Source organism: Micrasema longulum, unplaced genomic scaffold (genome assembly GCF_059751315.1).
Source record: "Micrasema longulum isolate JH-2025_06_02 unplaced genomic scaffold, ASM5975131v1 h1tg000548l, whole genome shotgun sequence".
Lineage (NCBI taxonomy): Eukaryota > Metazoa > Arthropoda > Insecta > Trichoptera > Brachycentridae > Micrasema > Micrasema longulum.
Genome location: NW_028277744.1, coordinates 804,609 through 827,611, shown reverse-complemented (window position 1 = coordinate 827,611; position 23,003 = coordinate 804,609). Strand labels below are relative to the sequence as shown.

General features: G+C 30.7%; 2 protein-coding genes across 8 annotated transcripts in view; one reads left to right on the top strand and one right to left on the bottom strand.

The window, feature by feature from the left end:
• Nucleotides 1-12,539, top strand: part of flr (actin-interacting protein 1 flr) — a 24,990-nt gene extending 12,451 nt beyond the window's left edge. The window contains exons 5-12 of the mRNA XM_088227916.1: nt 98-217; nt 850-1,014; nt 3,761-3,968; nt 4,904-5,136; nt 6,162-6,281; nt 6,668-6,826; nt 9,675-9,825; nt 10,491-12,539. Coding sequence (XP_088084042.1) covers nt 98-217; nt 850-1,014; nt 3,761-3,968; nt 4,904-5,136; nt 6,162-6,281; nt 6,668-6,826; nt 9,675-9,825; nt 10,491-10,600 — 1,266 coding nt within the window. The 3' untranslated portion in view covers nt 10,601-12,539. The remainder of the gene's footprint in view (nt 1-97; nt 218-849; nt 1,015-3,760; nt 3,969-4,903; nt 5,137-6,161; nt 6,282-6,667; nt 6,827-9,674; nt 9,826-10,490) is intronic.
• LOC148280713 (uncharacterized) lies at nt 12,533-23,003 on the bottom strand. 7 transcript variants are annotated; one of them, XM_088227927.1, is made up of 7 exons: nt 22,857-23,003; nt 22,374-22,424; nt 18,962-19,102; nt 16,581-16,757; nt 14,792-15,023; nt 14,495-14,701; nt 12,533-13,918 (listed from the first exon to the last, which is right to left on the bottom strand). In XM_088227927.1, exons 2-7 carry the CDS (start codon nt 22,422-22,424, stop codon nt 13,152-13,154), a joined length of 1,575 nt encoding a protein of 524 aa, XP_088084053.1. In that variant the 5' UTR covers nt 22,857-23,003; the 3' UTR covers nt 12,533-13,151. The 7 variants fall into 7 exon arrangements, with proteins under 7 accessions (XP_088084053.1, XP_088084055.1, XP_088084052.1 ...); XM_088227929.1 differs by having other exon boundaries at nt 22,886-22,972; XM_088227926.1 differs by lacking the exon at nt 22,857-23,003 and adding an exon at nt 22,620-22,779.

Below are 23,003 nucleotides of genomic sequence, written 5' to 3'. Positions count from 1 at the left end.
TAAATGATAAATTTTGTATATGATTAAATTTCTCATAAAATTTACCAAATACTTAAATGAATAATTTCCATAAAATTTTGCTTTGTACTCATTTCAGGAGCATACAAGGTTTGTGCAGGCTGTGAGATATTCTCCCAACGGTAGCCTGTTTGCTTCCGCTGGCTTTGATGGCAAAATATTCATGTATGATGGCACCAGCTCTGAGCTCAAAGGAGAGGTAACAATATTATTATATTACTTTATTACCTTAGTTTTTCATAGCACCTTTATTTCTAAATTTATATATCTTATACACTCGTGATTATTCCTGCCTTTAACTACCGGGTGTGTCCAGGCAAATGAAGAATACAATTCTGTTTGTGAAATAGAACTGGTACCCTAAATGAGTATTTTTGACTCTATGGCTGCTCTCAAGTAAAAGTCCTGAATAAAGAAATCGAGAGGAAATATGTCAGCCTCGTTGTGTAGAGGTTGACGCATTTGCCTACCATTCTTAAAGTCCTGGGGTTCATTCCTGGCAGGGTGGGCGTGGAATGTTGATTCTTAAAGTTTTTTTAACTGCAATATTTTATTGTTTCTGGACTCGAGCGTAAGACTGATGATCTCACCTTCATATAACGGATTATCGAAGTATGCTGCATTTGGTTGACCAATGCAGTGCTCTATGCACCACTGGATCCAGAAAAAGGGATGATGATGATTAACATGTTGACTTTTGTATTTACTTTGTTTATAATTTCGCTCATTTATTTTTAAACCAATTTCAAAATGTCCTCTAATGGACATTTTCAAACTAGTGAATGTTTAAAAATTGTACATTCGAATAAAATATGAAGTCGTCATTATCAGGTCGGTAGTCCAGCTCACAAGGGAGGAGTCTACGGAATCGCTTGGTCAGGAGACGGGAAGCAACTCCTCAGTTGCTCAGGAGACAAGACTTGCCGCCTGTGGGACGTAGAGACGAGCCAGATGGTTAGTGAGTTCGTCATAGGCAGCACTGTTGATGACCAACAGGTGAGAATCTCTGATGTATACTATGTAATGTAATGATATAAGAGTTGCAGATAATTGTAATAGGGTATTTTCACGTGTTTTTTTTTTTGCAAAAAAATAGAAGAAAAAATTACGATGGTTACTGTACAGTTTTCATTTTTTTATGTCCACGCGTTAATTTTTCGGAGCGGTTTAAAAACGTATACTTTGAATTGGCGCCAAAACGACCATTCGGATGCCGTATGGGCTTGTGACGTCACGCGTTACGAATTTGACTGACCGTTCAAACAAATTCATACGAATTTGTATAGCCTACGTGCTGTATTTGTTGTAATCGGTTGTTTTACACTGTTTTAACAAATTAACGCGCATAAAAATGAAATGAAATTATTAACATATAAACAAAGAATATTTTACAATACAATGATATTTGTTCATAAAATTATAAACTCTAATAAAAAAACAGAATTTTGGAAAAAAATTGATCGGAACCAGCATGAACACGATCACAATACTAGAGAAAAGAACAAAATTAGACTTCCATTTAAGAAAAAGGCAAAGTCACAAAATTCAATTTTATTTAAAGCAATTAAAAAGTATTACGAAATGGAAAAAAATATTTATGAAGAAAAAAACATATCAAAATTTAAAATAATGGTCAAGACATATGTGATAAACAATTTATAAATTAAATATATTTGCAATGTTATTATTAGAACACACATAACAATATGTATGATATGTGTGCCCTACTTTAAGATTTAAATAAAAAATGTCTTTAGTTATAAGATACAAGTACTGTTTAGTTCCGATATGCACAAACACTACGGTGAAGACGCCAAATAAAGCTTTTTTGGCCATTCCTAGTACCTAATAAAAAAAAAAAATATTGAACGCATTTGAACATTATGAAACGAGATGTTAAAAAAACAGACCACCATACTTTTTTCCCTAGGTCTTGTTCAGTACAAAATACTAAATTCAATTATGTAGACTGTAGACTATAAAAATTGACTAACAGTAGGTACTGAAATTAGCACTTATAAAGCTTGACAGGTACTACAATACTTAAATAGTTTATTCTTTGAATGTTATTGTTTATATTTGTATTATATTTCTGTACTTATGTTACTAAGTTTAATTTGTAGAACTGTTGGTTTTCTAAATAAATAAAAAATAAAATTACTAAAAAATTGCTGTATGAAAACCTACCTTATTTATTTGTGAAATTTATTGCATTTACAAAATGGCAACTGACCTTAGGATGCTGGACAGTCTTTACACTTGCAGGAATCTATTATTTCCTAGATTTCATCGCAAATCAACGTCACCGAGTACGCTTTGGTTCTAACTTTATGTTCTGGGGTGACTCGACCTTTTACCATTCAAATATCACCCGTCCGTTTTACTTGAATGTAACCTATGGCATTGTCTCCTTAATTTTCCTTAGCTGATATATTAATAAATAAATCACGTTTAATATAAAAAAGGCATTAACACGCACTCGAGCAACAGAGATGTTTACAAGCAATGGTATTTTATGGATTATGTTTTGTCAAAGTCACGTTACTTCCTTTTTGCATTAAATGTACGCGAAACAATACATTTATAGTACATGCAAATAATACAACTATTTAAATGAATACATTCTGGAAGCAAACATAATATATTTCCTTACATTTCTATACTCAGAACTTAAAAAGTTTGTATTGGATGAGAAAAAAATACCCATCATGAATCTATCTATTTTGGGCAAGTTATCGGATTTTCCTTGTAAAAAACCAATGTCAGTCATAATGCTATGGATGTTTATAAATGAAAACAAAAAAAAAAGCAAAGGAAAAGACGAAATTTAACTATAAAAAACAAATAAAAAGCCACAAGCCGCCCACGTCGGAGTTTTATCAGTATAGGATTTGAGTGAACGTAGGATCTATAAGTCACACGTGACGTCATCAACCCTTTTGGCCAGTTACGGGCCGTTTTATTTCTATCAAATTTTAAATAGGAAATTATAAATGAAAACATTTGTTGCAGAGTTAAAGAGAATGAGAATGTTTAGTGGTTTTTTATTTGTTAATCTCAAAGTTATAATTTGCGGCCAGCTTATAGAGACACCCTTTCGCTCTATATATCTATATCGATAGTTTTTATATATAAGTGAGCCGCGAATTATTACTCTGAGTTAATAAACTATCAAACTAAGACAAAAGATTTCATTTTTATGTATCATCCCATTGGCGCTATGATTTTTTAATGTTTTTTTTTTTTTAATTACTCCGCCCGTGATGTGTCACGAGTTCCAATCGGTGAGTTCTGCTGAGCGCTGAGTTTGCCTCTGGAAATCCATCACTACACTCTATAATTGGTTTATCCAATTGAACTTGTGACGTATTTTAAAGTAGTTGTTATAAAAATAATTTTTATGAATTTTTTTGTACATTTTTGAGAAACTTCGCCGTACAATTAAATTCTATAATTTTATTGCATCTTTGAAAACATTTTTATATTCCAATCTCATTAATATTCTAATAAAAAAATAATTTCAATAAATCAAGACACTCAAAAGTTGTAAAATAATCGCACATTTTGTACAATTTCAGTATCGGCTTTATTTTATGCTTTCGTTTGTAAATATTTTATATAAATTCTATTGCTGTAGTTTCGCTAAAAATATACCTAGAACTATGTCGCACTGTATTGGGGGGATTAAAGGATTACTCTTTTCATAAAACCCGCCATTCATGTTTTACAATGATTATTCCAGGTTTCGTGCTTGTGGCAAGGTCCGCACATGTTGTCCGTGTCCCTGAGTGGTTTTATTAATTACCTGGACATTAACGACCCCACCAAACCTCTCCGCATCATCAAGGGACACAACAAACCCATCACTAAACTAGCACTCACTGAAGACAGGAGTAATATCTATACTGCCAGTCATGATGGATGGGTCACCAAGTGGGACGCTAAGATTGGTAAGTAAAAACTTTCATGTTTACTTATTTCAATCATTTAAAAATCCATTTACTTTTTTTTAAGGACATCAGCAGTTAATCCGTATTAATAACTTTATGTGCATATATACAGTAATATTGTTATATTTATTTTTGAATGTAAAATGATGTTGGTATTTTCAAATGAGAGGGTTAAAAGCAGGCACAGTTTTTGGGAAGACCATTAAAATTAGTAGCGAAAAGACTATTTCTTTCAAGTTCAATGTGTATGTTGAATTTAAAATGAATAATCTTTTAGTTTTTGCTAGGAAGCCTAATTACAGTAGTGAATTACAACCCAGAACACCCAGGCTTGGGAAAAATCACATTAGATTTGTGTTCTCACCGGGAATCAAACCCGGAACCTTCTGTGTGTGTCAAGCGTCTTAATCATTACACCACGGAGGCCACCTTCTGGTTCTATTTCACACACAGAACTGTATTCTATATCCATCTGGACACAGAACGTGTTTGTATAAAAAAAATATATTGTTTACAAATATGAATAGATTGTATTGTGAAGTTTCTTCAAAATGCATAAAACAAATATTTTTACAACTTTGAATGACGTCACTAATTCTTCCGAATCAACCAATGATAGAGTGTTGTGATATATTTCCAATTTACGGGAAGCCAATTCACCAATCAGCAGAACTCAACTTGTAACGTCATAGGGGAAGTAGTTTCAAAATTACATAACTTTAAAAAATCATAGCGGTGATTCGAAATAAAAAAATTTGAAATTCGGATTATCTTGATAATCTATTAACAAATATATATTTTTTTTAAATCCACTGAACTTCCTCATTCTAGATCCTGTTACGAAGTTTATGCGAAGAATGTACTTTTCTATAAGCTGGGTCTGGTCCTCAGCAAATGTCCCACTTTTGCCATTTGTAATATGTATTTTGTTTCAGGGACTAATGATAGGATCAACGGTGCCGGTCACGGTAATCAGATCAACGGTCTCGTCTGTTCGGAAGACGCTGTATACTCGTGCGGTATAGATGACACCCTGAGGAAGGCAACTCCTGGCACTGAGGGAGCTGCGGGAGACTACGGCCCGGTGGCTGTTGCTCTTGGATCGCAGCCCCGAGCTATGGACATTTACAAGGAGAACTCCTCAGTTATTGTCACTACTGTGAAGGAGGTATTTTCGCACTACTACTACTACTATTGTGTCATTTCTCCGTAGGGGTAGGCAGAGAGGATGGCCTGCCACACTCGTCTATTCTGACATACATTCCTTCCACATTTATACATCTTGTCATACATGTCCTTCAATTGTGTCTGCTTTCATTAATTTAAATATATCATTTGAAGGATTTTTATTAATTTATATATACTTAAATATTTGGATTTATTTACCCCAAATATGTCTCTGTTTTTTTTGGCTTTCATCGGCATTACACAGAAAAGTTTGTTATTAGTTTGACAGCTGGCTGTTTGTTTTGAAGCGAACATTGAAAATGTTAAGCTCTTTTATTCAAATCAACAGATGCAAGTATTGAAGAAATATGAATGTTTGAACATAGGCAGAATGGTTAATTTTACACAGCGTGTAAATAAGTCAAAATAATTATTTATTTCAATGGCGGGCCTTACAGTCTAATAACTAAGATTGCTTTATACATAAGAATTCAAGGTCCAATTCCTGGTGATCTAAAAAAAACTTGTGCGTTAAATCAGTTCTGGGAGAAAAAGTTTTTTTTTAATGTCAAACATTTACATACGTTGTTTGTTAAAAAATACTCGAAGTTTGTGTATATTAAAAAATCTTTATTTATTTCTTAATATGAATATTATCCCCTTCTAAGTAATCGCATATATTATTTTTATTAGCAATTACTGTGCTTAGTGCGCCATTTATTTTGCTGCCCGCATTCACTCTCCTTTCAACATCTTTTTCTACTCTTCCATCTCTTGAAAACATGATTCCCAGATATTATTTATGACATTAAAAATTGACAAAAACATCATTCTGAAATATTAGGGTTTAATGTTTAAAACTGCTCTTGCAAAATAATTTAATTATATCCTAATTGCCTCATAATATCTATAAATTCTACTGCAACATATACTCATATGAAACTAATTATTGTGGTATATTGTAAAATCGTCTAAAACACAGATTTTTGACATTGGCATGACGATTGCAGTAATTTTTTTCTTCAGGTTTTGGTGCTTGTGGATGATAAGAAAGTGTCTTCCGTCCCGGTTTCTTATGAACCAAGTTCAGTGTCCGTCAACCAGATTTCTGGACATGTAGCCATTGGAGGATCTACTGATAATAAGGTACATATTATATTAATTTCCTTTTACTATTATCACAAAAAGAGACCTGTCTGCCTATATTTATATGATTTTTACCTTAAAAGTTTTGTTTAAATTGTGCTTAATTATATTTGATTTTAAATCATAAATGTTATTGGCAGCTGGGCACTTTTGTGCAGTCTCACAATCCTACAGCTTTATAAGTTTACAAAATGTAAAGAAATGCACTGCCAATGTTTTTAACTTACATAGTTTAAACTTTTTGAAAATCATATTAGTCTGATCATGTTGCGAGAGCAAATTATGTGGATAATGTAGATTAATGTGTGTCATTAGTTTTTACAAAATGTTGTGAAAAGGTCAAACTTTCAAATTTGACTATTATTATTTTTTTGTATTTTGTTTAGGTGCACATCTATAATTTGGAAGGTACTTCGCTAGTCCCAGTTCAAGAATTAGAACACCTTGGTCCTATTACAGACTGCAAATATAGTCCCGATGGAAAATACCTTGTAGCGTGTGATGCTAATAGAAAAGTCATTCTCTATTCAACCGAAGAGTATAAGGTTTGTACTTTTGTCAACACATTAATTCATTATTTATAAATATTGATTGATACCTACAATTTAGTTACAAATTTATGACAAAACAATTGACCTAAGTGTTTTCTTTGTAGTTACATTCTTTGCTATTGTACTTTTAGAAATAATAGGAAAATATCACTCTTCTTTTACAATTACAAATTAATAAAAGTCTATGAAATACTGTTGAGTAAAAAAAAATGTGCTTATTAATACCATAAAAAATATTTTTCAATTTATAATTTTAAATTCCCGCAAAAACAGTTCATTGTATTGGTATTATTAATACTTTGGTTAAATTTTGACCTATGTTTGTAACTGTTTAAATTTAAATAGAACGTCATCATGAATCTTGATGTCACGATTGTCAAGGCCAAACATGTCACGTTTTTGTGGAGACATATTTTAATAAGTTAATTAAAAAAATATGAATGAAAATATTGTTCCACAATGAAAATATAATTAATTTTTCTAAATCCATTTCACGTGTTTTTATCGATATTCGTAATATGTGATATTTAGCTATTAATAATAATAAGTCTTTATTAACCATAATATACAATGTTATAAATACAAAATAAAACAAAGGTATACATGGTTAAATGGCGGACTTGTTGCCACTAGCAATTTCTTATTCACTAATCCCAATAAATATTATAATACATGAAGGCTACGGTACACAGTAAGAATGTGCTCATCAACAAATAACTAATTTTCAAGAGGTCAAAAAGAAGAATAAAATTTTTATTTGTGGGACTTAGGGTTCATGTATTTAATAAAATAGGTTTTCAACTACATAATTTTACCTATATTTTTACATACAATTACAGAAAGGAACAAAAAAAATGTCTTCTTTGTATTTTTTTTAAAGCTTCTTTTTTGAACTGAAAAAAACGAGCTTGTTGCATCAATCTTTGCAATTTGACTGTTCTTTTGCCAACCGTTTACAAGACAGGGAGCCACATTTTGTTAGTTTTTTATATTCCATTTTATTGAACTCATTCAGGCGAAAAAAATGGAACTAATATCTCAAAAATCAAAATGCAATGAGCCCGTTTTAGCTGTGTACCCTTCACATGTATTTTCAAATGATTAAATTTGGCAATGTATTACCTAAATGCATCCTGTCTGTTCAAAACTGTATATTACTTTACCCCTTATATATCAAACCACTTATATTTCAATGTGTTTGTCAATACCATTTTCCCTGTAAGAAATTGAGTGAATATTATATGCATTTTAATAATGTTTAATAATGGTAGTATATTTTGATTAACCCTGTGTTTAATGCTCTTTTAAACATCATGTTCTTATTTTTCCTATCTAATGCTTTATCGGATAAACAGACGGTAAGTTTGATTGATTACTGTACATATAAAATATAGTGAGTTAGTTTTAGAATAAAGTTTTAAATTGTGTTGTTTTAAAACTTTTATGAATAAACCTTTATTTAGTTAAGTTATTATATAATTACATAACTAGAAATGCTTCCCGTATTTGAATATCTATATTCCTTTAATTCTTCCATCTCTTGATGTTTGTGAAGTTCTTCTGAAGGACTTGAATTAAAGAATATAATGAATATATGTATATGTTTAAATATGGGCAGAATGGTGAATGTTACACAACGTGTAAAGTGGTAACTTAAACCAACCAATGACAGGTCATAAGCCCTGTAGATGCCTAGACTTCTATATGCCCTTCTCTAAAATGTTCATAATCTCTCTTGCAATATGTTATGTAATTATATAATAACTTAACTTAAGGTTTATTCGTAAAAGTTTTAAAACAGCTCCTTAGGGGGTTGAATCCAGTTCTTCCCCGCAAAAAATTGACAGACCCAAAACAATGTTGAGAAATGATTCAATGGAAAGGAACCAAAAAGCTTGCCATTCTGTTTATAAACCTATTTTGTAAAATTTCTAAAATAAAAGAGATAAGCAGAATGCTTGCATATTTTTCTAGAAAAATAAAAATTTTGTTGTTCGGAGCGATCAAAATGTAATAAAAAAGAATATGTCATTCAAAGTAATGGTACCAGAACTACACAAAGTATAGGCGGCCTCCGTGGTGTAGTGGTCAAGACGCTTGACTCGCGCACGGAAGGTTCCGGGTTCGATTCCCGGTGAGAACACAAAAAAATTAAAATGTGATTTTTCTCAAGCCTGGTTATTCTGTAATGTAATTCACCACTGTAATTGGGCCTCCTGGCCTGTTGTGGTGCAAAAAAAAATGAAAAAAAAAAAGTATTCAGATATATCAAATATCCACATAAATCTTAGATTAGGAATAGTCGCAAAGTAAAAACCAAACATTATAATTACTTATCGTGTGGTAATTACTACAAGTAACTTTTTACTAGAAGACATTTGTTATCCTTTACCGTGAATGCTACAATTAGAAAAGTCATGCATTGAAATCATAATATGATTTTAATGAATCACAACTTACCTAGTTGTAGTAATTACCATATACTTTACCATATTATTATATTACCATTACCGCAATATACCAAATTGTCTTATAATAATTATAAGATGAAAGACAGCAGAAATCTAGACTTGGACACATTTACTGCAATCAAAATTATTTTGAAAATCACTAGTTTTTATAAAATCACAGTAATATATGGGTTGGTTTTGTACCTTGTTTTGACATATTATGTATTTTAATTTTGCTGTATTGCCTAATGTATAATTCAATAAAACAAAACATTACATATTTTATAATCCTGTATGACTCAAATATGAATTCTCGTTAGATATCTATAGACTTTAAATTATGTAAAGAAATTTGCACAATCTTTTAAAATATTTTATGACGCATATTCCAGTTGGCTCATAACAAGGAATGGGGCTTCCACACAGCGAGAGTGAACTGTGTTGCATGGTCCAGTGACTCGCAGCGTGTCGTCAGCGGCTCTCTTGACACTAACCTTATTATATGGAACTTGGCACTACCTGCGAAGCACCTTCTTATCAAAAGTAATTATCTCCTACATTTATTTATTATATATATTTACTTACACCAAAACCAGCGAAAAGCTCCCATAAAAGTGATAAATTACCCGGGCTTGTGGAAAATCACATTCAATCACAGCTAGAAATTGAATCCGCAACATTTGTGTGCAAGGCAAGCTTCTTCATTATCCATGCTATTACACCTCGCTTTTATAAATACAATATGTATATATCGATTTTCAAAAAAATGTGTTAACATATTACAACGGAGATGAAGAACATTTTAGAGAAGGTAATATAGTAGTCTAGGCATCTACAGGGCTTATGACCTGTCATTGGCTGGTTTAAGTGGCCACTTTACACACTGTGTAACATTCACCATTTTGCCCATATTTGAACATCTATATTCCTTCAATTCTTGTGTGTTTCAAAAATGTGTTTTGATACATATAAATTTGTTTGAAAATTGGTTGCTGTAATTTATTTTTTTGCAGATCTATGTGCTTGCAGCTCAAACATCTTTAGTCAGTATTTAACAACATTCTATAATCCTTGTATCTCGCATACTCTGGATAGTTACAAATGATTTCTGGCCAAGTTATGCCCAGTCTTGTTTTTTGTGCCTGTAAATGTGTTACTGGTAACCTATTATTGTTCGTAAATTAAAAAATATATTTATATTTTTACAGATGCTCATCCCCAAAGCCAAATTACCGACATAGAATGGGTAGACAACGAGACCATCGTCTCTGTGGGCCAAGACTGCAATACTAAGTTATGGAATGTTCCACTAGCATAAATCTTAATGAGCAAACCTATACATATTACATACTATAGTTATTGCATATAAACATTATTCTTTGGCGTTGAATGTTTTTTCTGTTCAAGTCCGCTTAACTGTGTTAGCTTTATGAGATTTATAATAGATTTTACTAAATAATAATATAATGACTGAATATTTAACGTGTTAATTTAGTATCAATTGTAACTTAACAGTATTACTAAGTAACAATTACAATATTTGTAGTGTGAGTTCTTTAGAAATTGTCCGAGAGGCAAATTGGAAAATAAATCTATCAAAACTATTTTTATAAGTTACTTTGTTAAATTCACTCTTAAAAATTAAAAGGTTTCAGAACATAACTGATCTTTTGTCGAAGTGTAACAAATTTGTTCAAAACAAGCAAATAAATACAAAGTAATAATATTTGCTGCATTCAAATTAAGGATACTCTGAAAGAAATAATTGGTTAGGTTTTTTTAGTAAGAATATTTTACTCCTAAAAGAACAGTTGTGTTGCGATACATAGCAAAGTAACTTGTATAAAAAACACACTGTTTATTATGTAAAATTGGAAAGTAAGTGCTTCAAATGTTAATTATAGAAATATAGCATGCCTCTTTTCAGCAAAGGAATCCTATAACTGCATATTCACAATTGTAGAACATTCATAACTCGTCAGTCACTTATGCAAAAAGTCAACTCCTTTAAATCGTAGGCGGACAATTGAACTGACTTTTACGTGAATATATTTATCTTCTTACTTTATTAGTTATTTCTATCTTTATGTTTTATAACAAATACTTGCCAATAGTTTTCAGCTAACATAAGACTCCCAAAGACGTATTAAAAAAAAAAAGTATTTTTATAACGAGTAGTGCATAAAAAGACATCTAATTTATATTATTTTTACCAGATGATCTCCCTTCAGTTAAATTTTGCACACAATCAATTTGATTTTTTTGCGTAGTCATATTAAAAATGAAATGTTTTGCAATGAGCCTGATACATTATTTTGTTTATTTCTGAATGATTGTTATGAACTGTATATTTTTTTCAGTAAAGAGAAAATTATTGTTTTATTAGCTTGTAAAATTTTTAATTTTTATTTCAAATTTTATTACCACAAATTGTTTTATCACTGTACATAAAATTTAATTTTATTAATCCCTTTAAAAAAAAACATTCATGTGTGTAATTTTGATTTATTGTGATAAATTTCGTAAATCAATTTTAATATATTACTAATAAAATGTATAAGGAAATCAGCCTTTGTGCAAAATCCGTACTGTAGCATACAAAAATGTTAGTGGATGCCTTATATTGTCTGTGTATCCCGCATTGATAATTTAGTTTATTTTTGATAAGTTTAATGTTAATCCGTTCAATCAACTATGGCTTCCCTAGATCGTTAGTATATATTTTAATTACGACCATTATGATTTTATAGAATGCTTACGCTCGTGGAAACTCACTTGAAAATTATACGATAACTATCTAACAAAAGTGTTAACTAATACTTTGTTACTAAATAATAATCAGCTTCTATTAACTTATCTCTTCCAAAATGCTACAAATTAATATAAAAAATATACTTTATAATTCTTTATACTATACTTTATAATTCAATGATTACTATTTAGAATTTTCTGTTCCTCCTTTGTACTTACTTACTCACCCCTTAATAATATGTCAATCTATAGGGTCTCATGTGTAAGCTTTAGCCCTTAAAATTTTAAGTATGTATGTTCAGGAAATAATTATTTTTATAAATAACAAAAATCTACATACTGGTTGTTAACTTTATTCTTGTAATAAAACTCCACGTTTTGATACATTTTATATGAAATTTGATCATAAAAATACGTTTTTTTTTATAATCTGTATGGAATTGTAATGTAATATACATGCATGTACAAAATATGTTTTAGCTCAAAATAAAAGTAAATCAAAATTGTATCTTCTTTTATTTTTAAATTAAGTTTGGTGATGCAACACATTTTATCACAGAAAAAAACAAAACATCCCTAAAACTAAATAACAATCCAAATAAATATAATGTATATATGTAACAAATAATTATTTTTTAAAACAATATTTAAATGTATTGAAATAAAATATATCTCATTCATACATGACTAGAATCACCCTGTTTTCTTTGAGTCTGCATACTTTTTTCACTAAGTTGTTTGTGAGATCTTTACCCTTTTTAATACACAATATTATAATCAATAACACACTTTAATATTTTCCTAAATTAAAACAAAAAATTGTACCAAATTAGTGCTAAAATTGTACTTTCTATGTCTTTTGCGCATTATCTTCTCACATCCTGCTTCAGTTATTTGTAAATAAATATTTATTTTTGTATATATTGTAAAAGAATACAAAAGATATAGCAGTTAACATAAGGATAAATATAATATTTTATAGGAGGAACAAAAGTTTTTAGTGGAGTATATTAATAATATTATTGTTAAAATTCTTCACTCTTCAAATCAAAGTTTAATTCAGTTATTTTTGTAATGCAAATGGAACAAAACTGTAATTCATCTAATTAAATTTACTCTCATAGGCCACAACTTGACTTATTTTTCGAATCAACTTTATCTATTGGCACTTTGGCACTGTTACTCGGAGGATTAGGATTGACATTACCAACGCTCACATTATCTGGAGCACTCAAACGTCTTATATTAGCATTTGCACTCAAATCTATTGATTCACTCATATCTGGATTTGAACACGGAAAATTGAATATGTTAGGAACAGGTGGTGGAGTTTGCATGGCACTCTGCAGTATATTCTGAGCATTTTGATTAGCCTTGCACGGTCGACCCACACCATGGGACGTGCTAAGTTGAGGATGGCGATATGAGACATGTTTCCTTAAAGCGTCCCTGCTTCGCGATACATGGCTGCAAGCTACGCATGCGTGTCGCGCATTCTGATGTGTTTCTAAATGAACTCTGAGATTATATTGGTTACTTAACTGCTTATGGCACACATAACAAGTAGCATATAACTTTGTATTAGTTGGAGAATGAATTCCGATGGATTGAATCCCCGGGGAAAGTGGAACATACTTCAAATCGGAGATTATTTCAGGACTGGAATCTGCTTCAGTTTTAATAACAGTAGGTACATTTTCAGGCAGTATTTCACAACCAATGTTTTCAGAATCTGTTTCCATAAATATATTACTTCCTGCATATATGTCCGCGGCTTTGCTGCCTGTCTGTGATACTTCGTTGGGTGGAAATTTTGGTCCTAGATTTAACCTTTCTATCGAGTCTATATTAGATGGTGAAAGATTCAGGTAACTCTTTTGGAGATCTGTAATTAGAAAAAGAAGAAAAATATTTATCAGTTTCACTATTTACATAAATTTTCCCATTATATAAAATATTGTAGTATTTATATTGGATATTTTTTCAATAGAGATGATGCTAATGTCAACAGCTTCTTAAGAATACTGAAATCTGGGCATTACAGAGCTTATGATCTGTCATCAGCTAGGTTAAGTGATCATGATTTCCATATTCACTCGTAGCATTTTTTTATTATCTCTAATATACGTTTGGTTTGGATATTGCATGTTGATTTACTAAAAAGCATGAAAGTATGAAGAAAGCTACCGACATGTATTCTGCCCTGCTAAGCCTAAAAATTGTACTTGGTGAATTTCAAATTTTACAGGAGATTACTGTTTTATGCTTTGCCGATCTGATGTTTTTGTTTTTAATTTTTGAGAAAAAAAAATACCTGAGAATATCTCATATTTGAGACACAGAAATGACTTGTCGGCTTAGGAAATATGTGAGGCTATTGAATACCTATTACAAAAGCAAAATGTTTTTTTTTCAGCTATGTCTTTTAGGCTTAGCAGGGCAGTATTGTGGAAGTACTCACCATGGAGTTGAGACTTTCCCCTACTTACAGGCGAAAGTATTTCTTGATTTCTCCTCTGATTACATTTCAAATTTTCTACAATCTTGTCAATTTTCCTATTCTTAGAGTCTATTTCATTTAGGGCAGGATTTAAATATCTTTTCTCATTGCTCCTTCCTCTTCTCTTTCCTTGCAAAGTTATGTTTCTCGTTCCAAACTCTATTTTATCTGTATCAAACAATAATTCTTCTTTAACTGAATAATACTTGTCTCTGTCAGTATGCTGTGTGAGTGTAACATTCTGGAAGATTTTAATACCTTGGTACGGTTCCTCGTGTGAGATATTTGTTTCACTCGTGTAATTGTGTTGTGAAATATGAAGAGGCTCTAAATGTTTTGTAGCCAGGTGGCTTTCGAAGGATTTTTGGAAGGGAGATATGTTTTCAGTACTACTTGCACTGTCGTTCTGTCGTATCGGATCATCAGGCGATAAATTTGTTTCCAACTTTGCCCCGAAGTCAAATTCTGATTGAGGCACTTCGGGTATATTCTGAAAATAAAGATTCAAGCGACCAATCATTCAATGCTAAATGGGCTCTGAACCGTTTTTAAAAATATTTTAACAATCAATACTACATCCATTTAAGATTTCTAAATATTTAAGAAGATTGGAATATTTTCGGAAAATAATATTTTATTATTACTTGGTATTGAAATTATACATTTCAGAAGAAATAGTGCATGTTTGTATATAAATTTTGATATGAATTGTTATTTAAAATAATTAATTGAGTAATATTATATTGAAATGTACATGGAATAAAACTTAGTTGTACAGTAAAACTCGCAACTATCCGGATTGTTGAGTACCATATATTATTGCTTTTGAAATAATACAACAAATTTGAATCACATTAAAAACGCCAGTTAATTGCACAATTAAATTTAAATAAAAAACGTCATTCTTTTTTATTTCCTGATAATGATTTGGATATTTGGCAATCCAGATGGCTGGAGTTTGGATAAACAGAGTTCTATTGTATTTTTGTGTAATTTCAATTTGATTTATTCATATAAGTGTACGTACATTACAAAATATAAAATCTCAATTCATACATATACAAATAAATAAAAAAAGTAAACAAAATATATTGTATCATCAGCGTAAATGTAAAAATGGTAAATTACTTTATAAATATAATTTATGTAAATATTCCCTTATTGTATCCCTTTTATTACGGCATTTGCTAAAACTATCCCCATTCCCATAGAGCATGGGGCCCTGAAGAGGAGCCAGTCCAAGAATTATGACATTTCTGAGTGTAAAAACATCTTGTTAAATCTATTTTAATTTCAACCATCTTGGGAATCGAACCCGAGACTTCTTGCATGGTAGCCAAATACGCTGATCATAAGATGGACTAGAATTGTAAAAAAACAAAATTGTAACATCTGATTGGCTAAGATTTTAGTGATTAAATTCAGAATACAGAACACTCAAGCTTACAGTTATGATTGGTTTTAGATACGGCAATCAGCAGCAAACAGATGCTCTATTTTTTGTCTCGAGCAAAATTGCTCTCTATAAAAACTAAGATCATTATTTACAAAAATCCCCACTAGACCGATCAATGCTGGGTTATGACCAAAAAAGATGAAAAGAATTTGAAAGAAAAATATTAAGGAAGAGATTTGGTGCTGTAAACCTGGAGTCATGAAGAGACGGTTTTATCATGAATTAAAGGAACTATATGGCAAACCCAACATTGCACAATTCACAAAAATAAGAAGATTACAGTGGTTGGGCTGGGCCATATGCAAAAAAATAATGATAATCGTGCACCCAATAAAATTCTTAATACCACTCCAGAAGGGAGACTAAAATTAAGATGGCCGTATGATGTGGAAAGTGACATGAGAGCAGTTGGCATGATGAAATGGAGAAGAGCCAGCCATAGGGAGGAATGGATACAGAATTTGAAGGAGGCCAGGGCCCATAAAGGGGTGTAGCACCACTAATGATGATGTAGTTATTATTAAAGCGACATCAATGGGAATTTTGAATATATCCAATATGCTTTTGTGTGACGAGTTCTTCTGGACTTACCCCATTGAGATCGGTGAGGCCTGTTATTCTCAGTGCTGCAGCAAGCTTGAGCAATCCTGGGAGAAGTGACCGTGGTAGAGTGACCTCTCCAGCGTACATGAAGGCCACAAGGCAACACAACTCCGCCCATCCTCCCCCCAACACAACTATCACAGGCTGCTGAGAAGAAGGCAGCTCCTAAGGGAAAACATAAATATCAGTCCTGTAGAATTGAAGAATAATATAAATCAGTAGCAGGTTTCTCAATAGCTTGGAAAGAAAAATATTTTTTTTTTAAATTATGTTTAAAGTACAACCAAAATTGATTTCAGATTAATAAGCTGCATTTATCTATGGGCTGGGGAACAATCCTATGAGTCAATTTTTTTTTATTTGCTCACCTCGTAGGATGCAAATATGTTCACATGTGTTGCAAAACACATAATTTAAATAGCGGTATTAAGGATAATAAAATGTACTTTATTACACAAAATAAATTGAATAGTAATCGGCTACAAAAAAGTTTTCTCGAAGAAGAACCTTTTCTAACTTTATGCCTTAAACGACATAACATTAAAGAGTTATCACATTTGTATTGTAGCTGTGTATTTCCGATTATTAGAAATAATCCAATTCCTAAAGGAATATACTTATAAGTATGGAGAAAAAAAGGACATTCTTTAAATGATAGATTTGATTCCCGCAATCTTAAAGTAAGGCATTTTGACTTATGTGATTGTCCCCCCCCCCCATCTATAGATATAAGGACAACTACAACATTGAACATTTTTATTTTGTTCAATCAATAGTTTACAAACATTGTATAATATATGTATTTTTTTAGTTTGTTCAGAAAAAATGTAAGAATACAACTAAATAGAATTTTCATATAAATTTCACTACAGTACAGTAACTATGCTTAACATGTAGAAGTGTTGCCTTTTCATATAATTAATCAAAAGATAATTTTTCATTATCAACATATATACAGTAATTAATTAAAATATACCCCTTTTTCAGAAAAAAAATAATTATCCTAATCTTTTATTATCCGAATGGTGTCTGGGATGGTATTCCGAACGCGTTAACAGCGGGCTATAATGCGTATTTAGTATGTGAAAACGCCCTATACCGCGCTATAATTTCGCTTGGATTACCAGCCCTGGTCTCAATTGATGGAGCATAATTGGAGTTCTACTGTATATACATATTATATATTAATCATGTATATGAACCTATTACAGGTGAAGTGAACCAACGGACAAAATGGTAAAAATTTTGTATTCCGAGTTTTACCTTTATGGATTTTTAAAAAAATATTTTTAACATGGATATTTTGTACTTAAGTTTTTGGATCATACTAATTACAGAAATGTAATATAAGCAATGGACTCATTTCATCATATATCCTATCATACCCCTTATATGCACCCGATCGGAACACCAAACGCAGCATACCTCGATCATCTGTCACATGAAGGTGAAGTGATCAATCGTTTCCTTCCGGTTCTAGTTCAGGGACTATTAAATATTACAGTGTAAAACCACATTTAAAAAAAAAAAAAATTTTTTTTTACAATATACATAAGAGGTAAAACAGAGTATTAAAAAAATAAAGGATAATTACATAGCAATGAAATACATATTAACAGTAAAAATAGTAAACAAAAAAATCTCACAAAGACATGGCCTGTTTGTGGGTATGTAAGAAATGTTTATGAATTTTTGCTCCTATAATAAATAGACAGGTATAATATTTTTGTGTAATATAAGAAAGAGAAAAGAAAATATTATGTAAAAGATTATAAGGTACTTTTTCATTTTATAGCAAATATTTTTTTTTTAAAAAAAACATCGCAATATTCCTTATTATTAAAGGGCACCAAAATATATCATAGAAATAAAGAGTTAATATCTTTAGTTTGAATCCAGGATAGTGCGTGTTTTTTAAAAGAAGGAAAATTTTGAAAGTTTGGGATCAATGAAATATTATCAGTAAAAAAGAATAAAAAGTTTTTGAGCCTATAAAATATGCATGTCTCTGTGCTAACCTGGTTTTACAATGTGGTACATATTTCTAAATATTAAAAACAAATATTTCACATCGGCCCTACCAAGAATTGAAGCTGGGACCTCAAGCGCAGCAGGCGAATGCGCCAACCATTACACTACGAGGCAGATTTATCTCCGCTCGATTTCCCTTTTCAAGATTTTTATCTGAAGGTAATCGGGATGAAGGGTTTTGGTTCAATTTCACAGCCAAAACTGATTTCTTTATCCACCTGGACCCAGGCAGATTAATCAGTCTATGCTACATTTGGTGTCCAATGTAGTGCTATCTGCAACATCGGGTGTGGATAGGGGATATGATGATGATTTTTATTATTCACATGGTAGTTTACCTTGAATATGTCCATAAAGTAAGGACTGCATGTTGATAGGACAATGCGATGAGCTCTCAACGATCTTCCTCCCGCACAAAGAGTAACATCAGTCAACCTTCCAGAGTCTAATAATGCCGGAAGTCCACCCAAAACACTGCTCTGTTTGAGAAAATTAAAATAGAAGCACATTAATTTATCAAAATTGATTTGCATTTTTATTTATTTTATATACGTAAAAATTGCCTTCTACAAAACTTATAATATTTGCTTAAATTGTTTTTTTAAAAAAACATGCTTTACTTTTTAACCAAGATTTAGAAACAAAAATTAAACCTAAAAATTATATGACACATTCAGTAGACAAACAGTAGTAAAACAATTTTTAAATAAATGTAAAAAACGAATTGAATAATATAATATTTTAGAGGATTAATATAACAAGAAAATCATCAAGTACTGCTCCATATAATAATTTAACTAAAGGCTTAATTACCATTCACCATCTTTGAAAAAGTTCAATATGTTTGTTCTATAAGAACAATACCTTACAGTAAAAATATCCAATACGTGGGAATAACTATTTAATACGGCATTACAAGTAACCAAATAAACAATATTTCTTTTAGTCCTCTAAAAGAAATATTGTTTATTTTGTTATTACTTATTGTTTTCTTATTATAAATCGCTTTTTTATTTTCTAAGTTATCTAATTTTAATATTTTATTTTCAACATGAAGTACTTTTAATCCAGTGTCTTTATGGAAGTTATGATTATTTTCTATCAGATGATTTGCGAATTCAGAAAAATTATTATTATTTAAGCATCTAATCGCAATCATTACAATTTAATTGGTATATTCCAGATTTATTATATTTATGGACTTTGTCTTTGTGATTTTTTAACAATGTTCCTATTTTATTAGTTGTGTAGAAAGCCGGTTTAATGTTTAATGGTAGGGAATTTGATAATTGTTTTGAAAAAATGTCATTTATAAAAAGAATCCGCCTCCATTGTTTACGTGGGTTTGCTTTATTTACTGTGGAAGTCGAATATAAATATTTATTTAAAAGTTTGCATTTTTGTTTTTTATTTAATATTTTTTATTAATTAAGTTCTCATTATATCCATTATTATTAGCAATCTGTTTTATTGTATGAAGTTATTTTTTAAAATTAGTATCATCTAGTGGAACGTTAATTAACCTATGTATCATTGAATGGAATGCGGAATATTTATGGGCAATTGGATGATTTGAAGAATTATGAATAATTGTGTCTGTACATGTTATTTAATTATTTTTTATAATGAATAACCACAAAGTTAGTGCTTCAAATATAAACTTTATATTAGATGTATATTTCAACTGAAAGCTTGTTTGACCAAAAATATGGCAGTCTAAGCACTTACAGCGCTTATGATCTGTGATTGGCTGTTTAAGTAGTCACTTTACATTGTGGTTCCCATATTTAAACAAGCTCCCTATCTAAATAAATAATAAATGATCACTTTTGAAACATTGTCTGCTTTGTGGTCAAGTGGTAAGCGCCTTTACCTTTTGCCTACCATGCAAGAGGTCTCGTGTTCAATTCCTGAAAATTGACACAAAATGTTTGTTTAAAAAAGGTGCAATATTTTAGAGTCTTTGAACTGACACCTAAAGTGTAAGACTGATCATCTTACCTTCATGTAACAAAAATGGTAGAGGTACCCTGTTCTATGGACCATTGGGTGCCGAAAGAAAATGATGATGATTTGAAACATTCAAATTGGTATATCAACCATTTAACAAGTATAAATAAGCGGATCAAATTTGTATGTAGCAACCAGCAATAATATCATAATATGCTCTCAATTTGTCTTCATATTTTATTCTTCTTCTTCTTTGTTTAATGGTTATTTCTCCTCTCTACTGGGGGGGGTCCTATTTTGATTGAAGTATTTTGACTGTGCAGTAATAAAGTTTTAACCATGTTTTAACTAATATTGTAGTGGATTTTATCATTATTATTGCATTATAAGCCAGCAGCCTTGTGAGAATAATAAATACGCATATTGTTTATTTATTGAAGAAACCCTTAGAGTATATTAATAACACATAATTTAAATAGCGGTATTAACGCCATTGGCTAATAGAGTCGCCCATATGGACAAAAACTATTCCATGATTATAAACTACGAAGTTAGCTACAGTTTACAGCAATATAACGGGCCGTAGGTACTCGGGCCAAGAATTGCAACCGCAAACCGAAACTGTATGTTACACCTTTGTTTTTAAACTAAAAACCAAACCAAAAGTTTGGAACGCTTTTGTTCTATTCAATAGGGGTAAAAGCTTTGCTTCTCTACCAAATTATTACTCTGAGAAGAAAATATTTTTTTTCTTTGAGCGAACTGAAACTTTTTGTAATGTCAGCTTCGGATTATCTTCTAAAAATATGTGGAGATTTTTTCAGTAAAAAGGATACTTTAAACAATATACACTAATAACATAATAAAACTATCTTCCTAAATATGAAGGGTGATGCATAGTTATAATATCACAATTGGTATTTAGTTTTTTTTTTTATTATTACCTTCAAACAAAATACCTGCCCTGCTGACGATCGTATTTATTTTTTGACTGAGACGACAAAATAATAAGTTGTATAATCAAATTTTAAATTAATATTAGAAAATAATAATAAATAAGTATATACCATTTATTTGTCTAAAGATGGTCTGATCCATAAGCTACAAATAAATTATTCAACCAACAATATCACAAATGAAAAATAAATAGAATCCTATTTGTCTTGAATGTACCTTTATGTTGATTATCTAGTATGATTACCTATCATTAGTATTTTAATATGCTGAATAAATAATGTTCGAATAAATACTTCGCAAAACTTTAATAATATATTATGCCTAACCATAGTTCTTTTTTTTTCAAAAAACTACACAAATCTAAAAAACAGCTTGAGTTTATTGATCCGATCGCAGCAAAACATTTTGACAAAACAAACGAAAACTGAAATCACGTAAATTATTATCAATTACAACAGTTTTTTTTAAAACATAAACTTTTCAATCAATAGGTATTTTGTAAAAATGTTTTGTGGAATAAATTATCCACAAGCGCGCTCGTTAATTATTATAATTCATTATCTTACAATAAATTAATTTAAAACTAATAGGTTACATTGTACGTCATTTATATGTAAATTATTAGTGGGTCATTATTTTCATAACGCAATGTACGTTTGAATTTCCCGCGATTTTCTGATAGTGTGACGCAATTTACTTTAAATTATATTGATAATCATTTACTTTTACCTCAACAAGAAAATATAAGTTCGAAATGGAAAAAACACGAATTGAATCAAATACGTTTATATTTATAAAAAAATTCGGTAAACGCATTTATGATTAACATGTCAAAAGACTCACCTGATGATTATGCCATCTTAGACAAAATTGCTGAGATGATTCGTTTTCCATCTGTAAGCGTAAAAAACTGTATCAGCTTTTTACAAAAATGTTCCGACACTTATTTAAAAATACATATCTCTGTCATAATGAGATAGTAAATGTATAACCATTACTTGAAAACATCAAAAGAAATAACATCGCCGTGCCCAATTACTGCCATGCTATATGACACGTTCGAATAATAACTTTTTTAATATGCAATACCGTAAATATTTGCAGTCTTGTAGTTTACAATTTTATTTTACTAGTTAAGAGACAGATAAATCCAGGCTGATTTATTTTTATCAATGCCTGGAGAACCCGAAGTGCACCTATTTCTAGCCTGGAGCTACGTATTATAAATAAATTCAATGACATGCACAGAACACACATTTAAAACAATAGCATAATTTTTCTCGAGTGATAATTCATATCACTATCGAATCTCTTACAAAATATCACCTAAATATTAGAATAATGAACGGGTTTACTATTTTCCTTCAAATTTTAACATACGAAAATCCCGCCATACACTACGGCGCATTTCGCGCGAAGCCATTTTTGTTGATTACCCGACGTACGTACGATGTTTTGTTTCATTTCGTACTC

Bases quoted from the DNA above. Each gene is read 5' to 3' on its own strand.
- LOC148280713 (XM_088227924.1), bottom strand. From the start codon at position 22,424: ATGGAAAACGAATCATCTCAGCAATTTTGTCTAAGATGGCATAATCAT. The intron at 16,758-18,961 runs GTAAACTACCAT...GTTTTCCCTTAG, and splicing joins ACTTTATGGACATATTCAAG to GAGCTGCCTTCTTCTCAGCA. The intron at 13,919-14,494 runs GTGAGTACTTCC...TTCTAATTACAG, and splicing joins GGGAAAGTCTCAACTCCATG to ATCTCCAAAAGAGTTACCTG.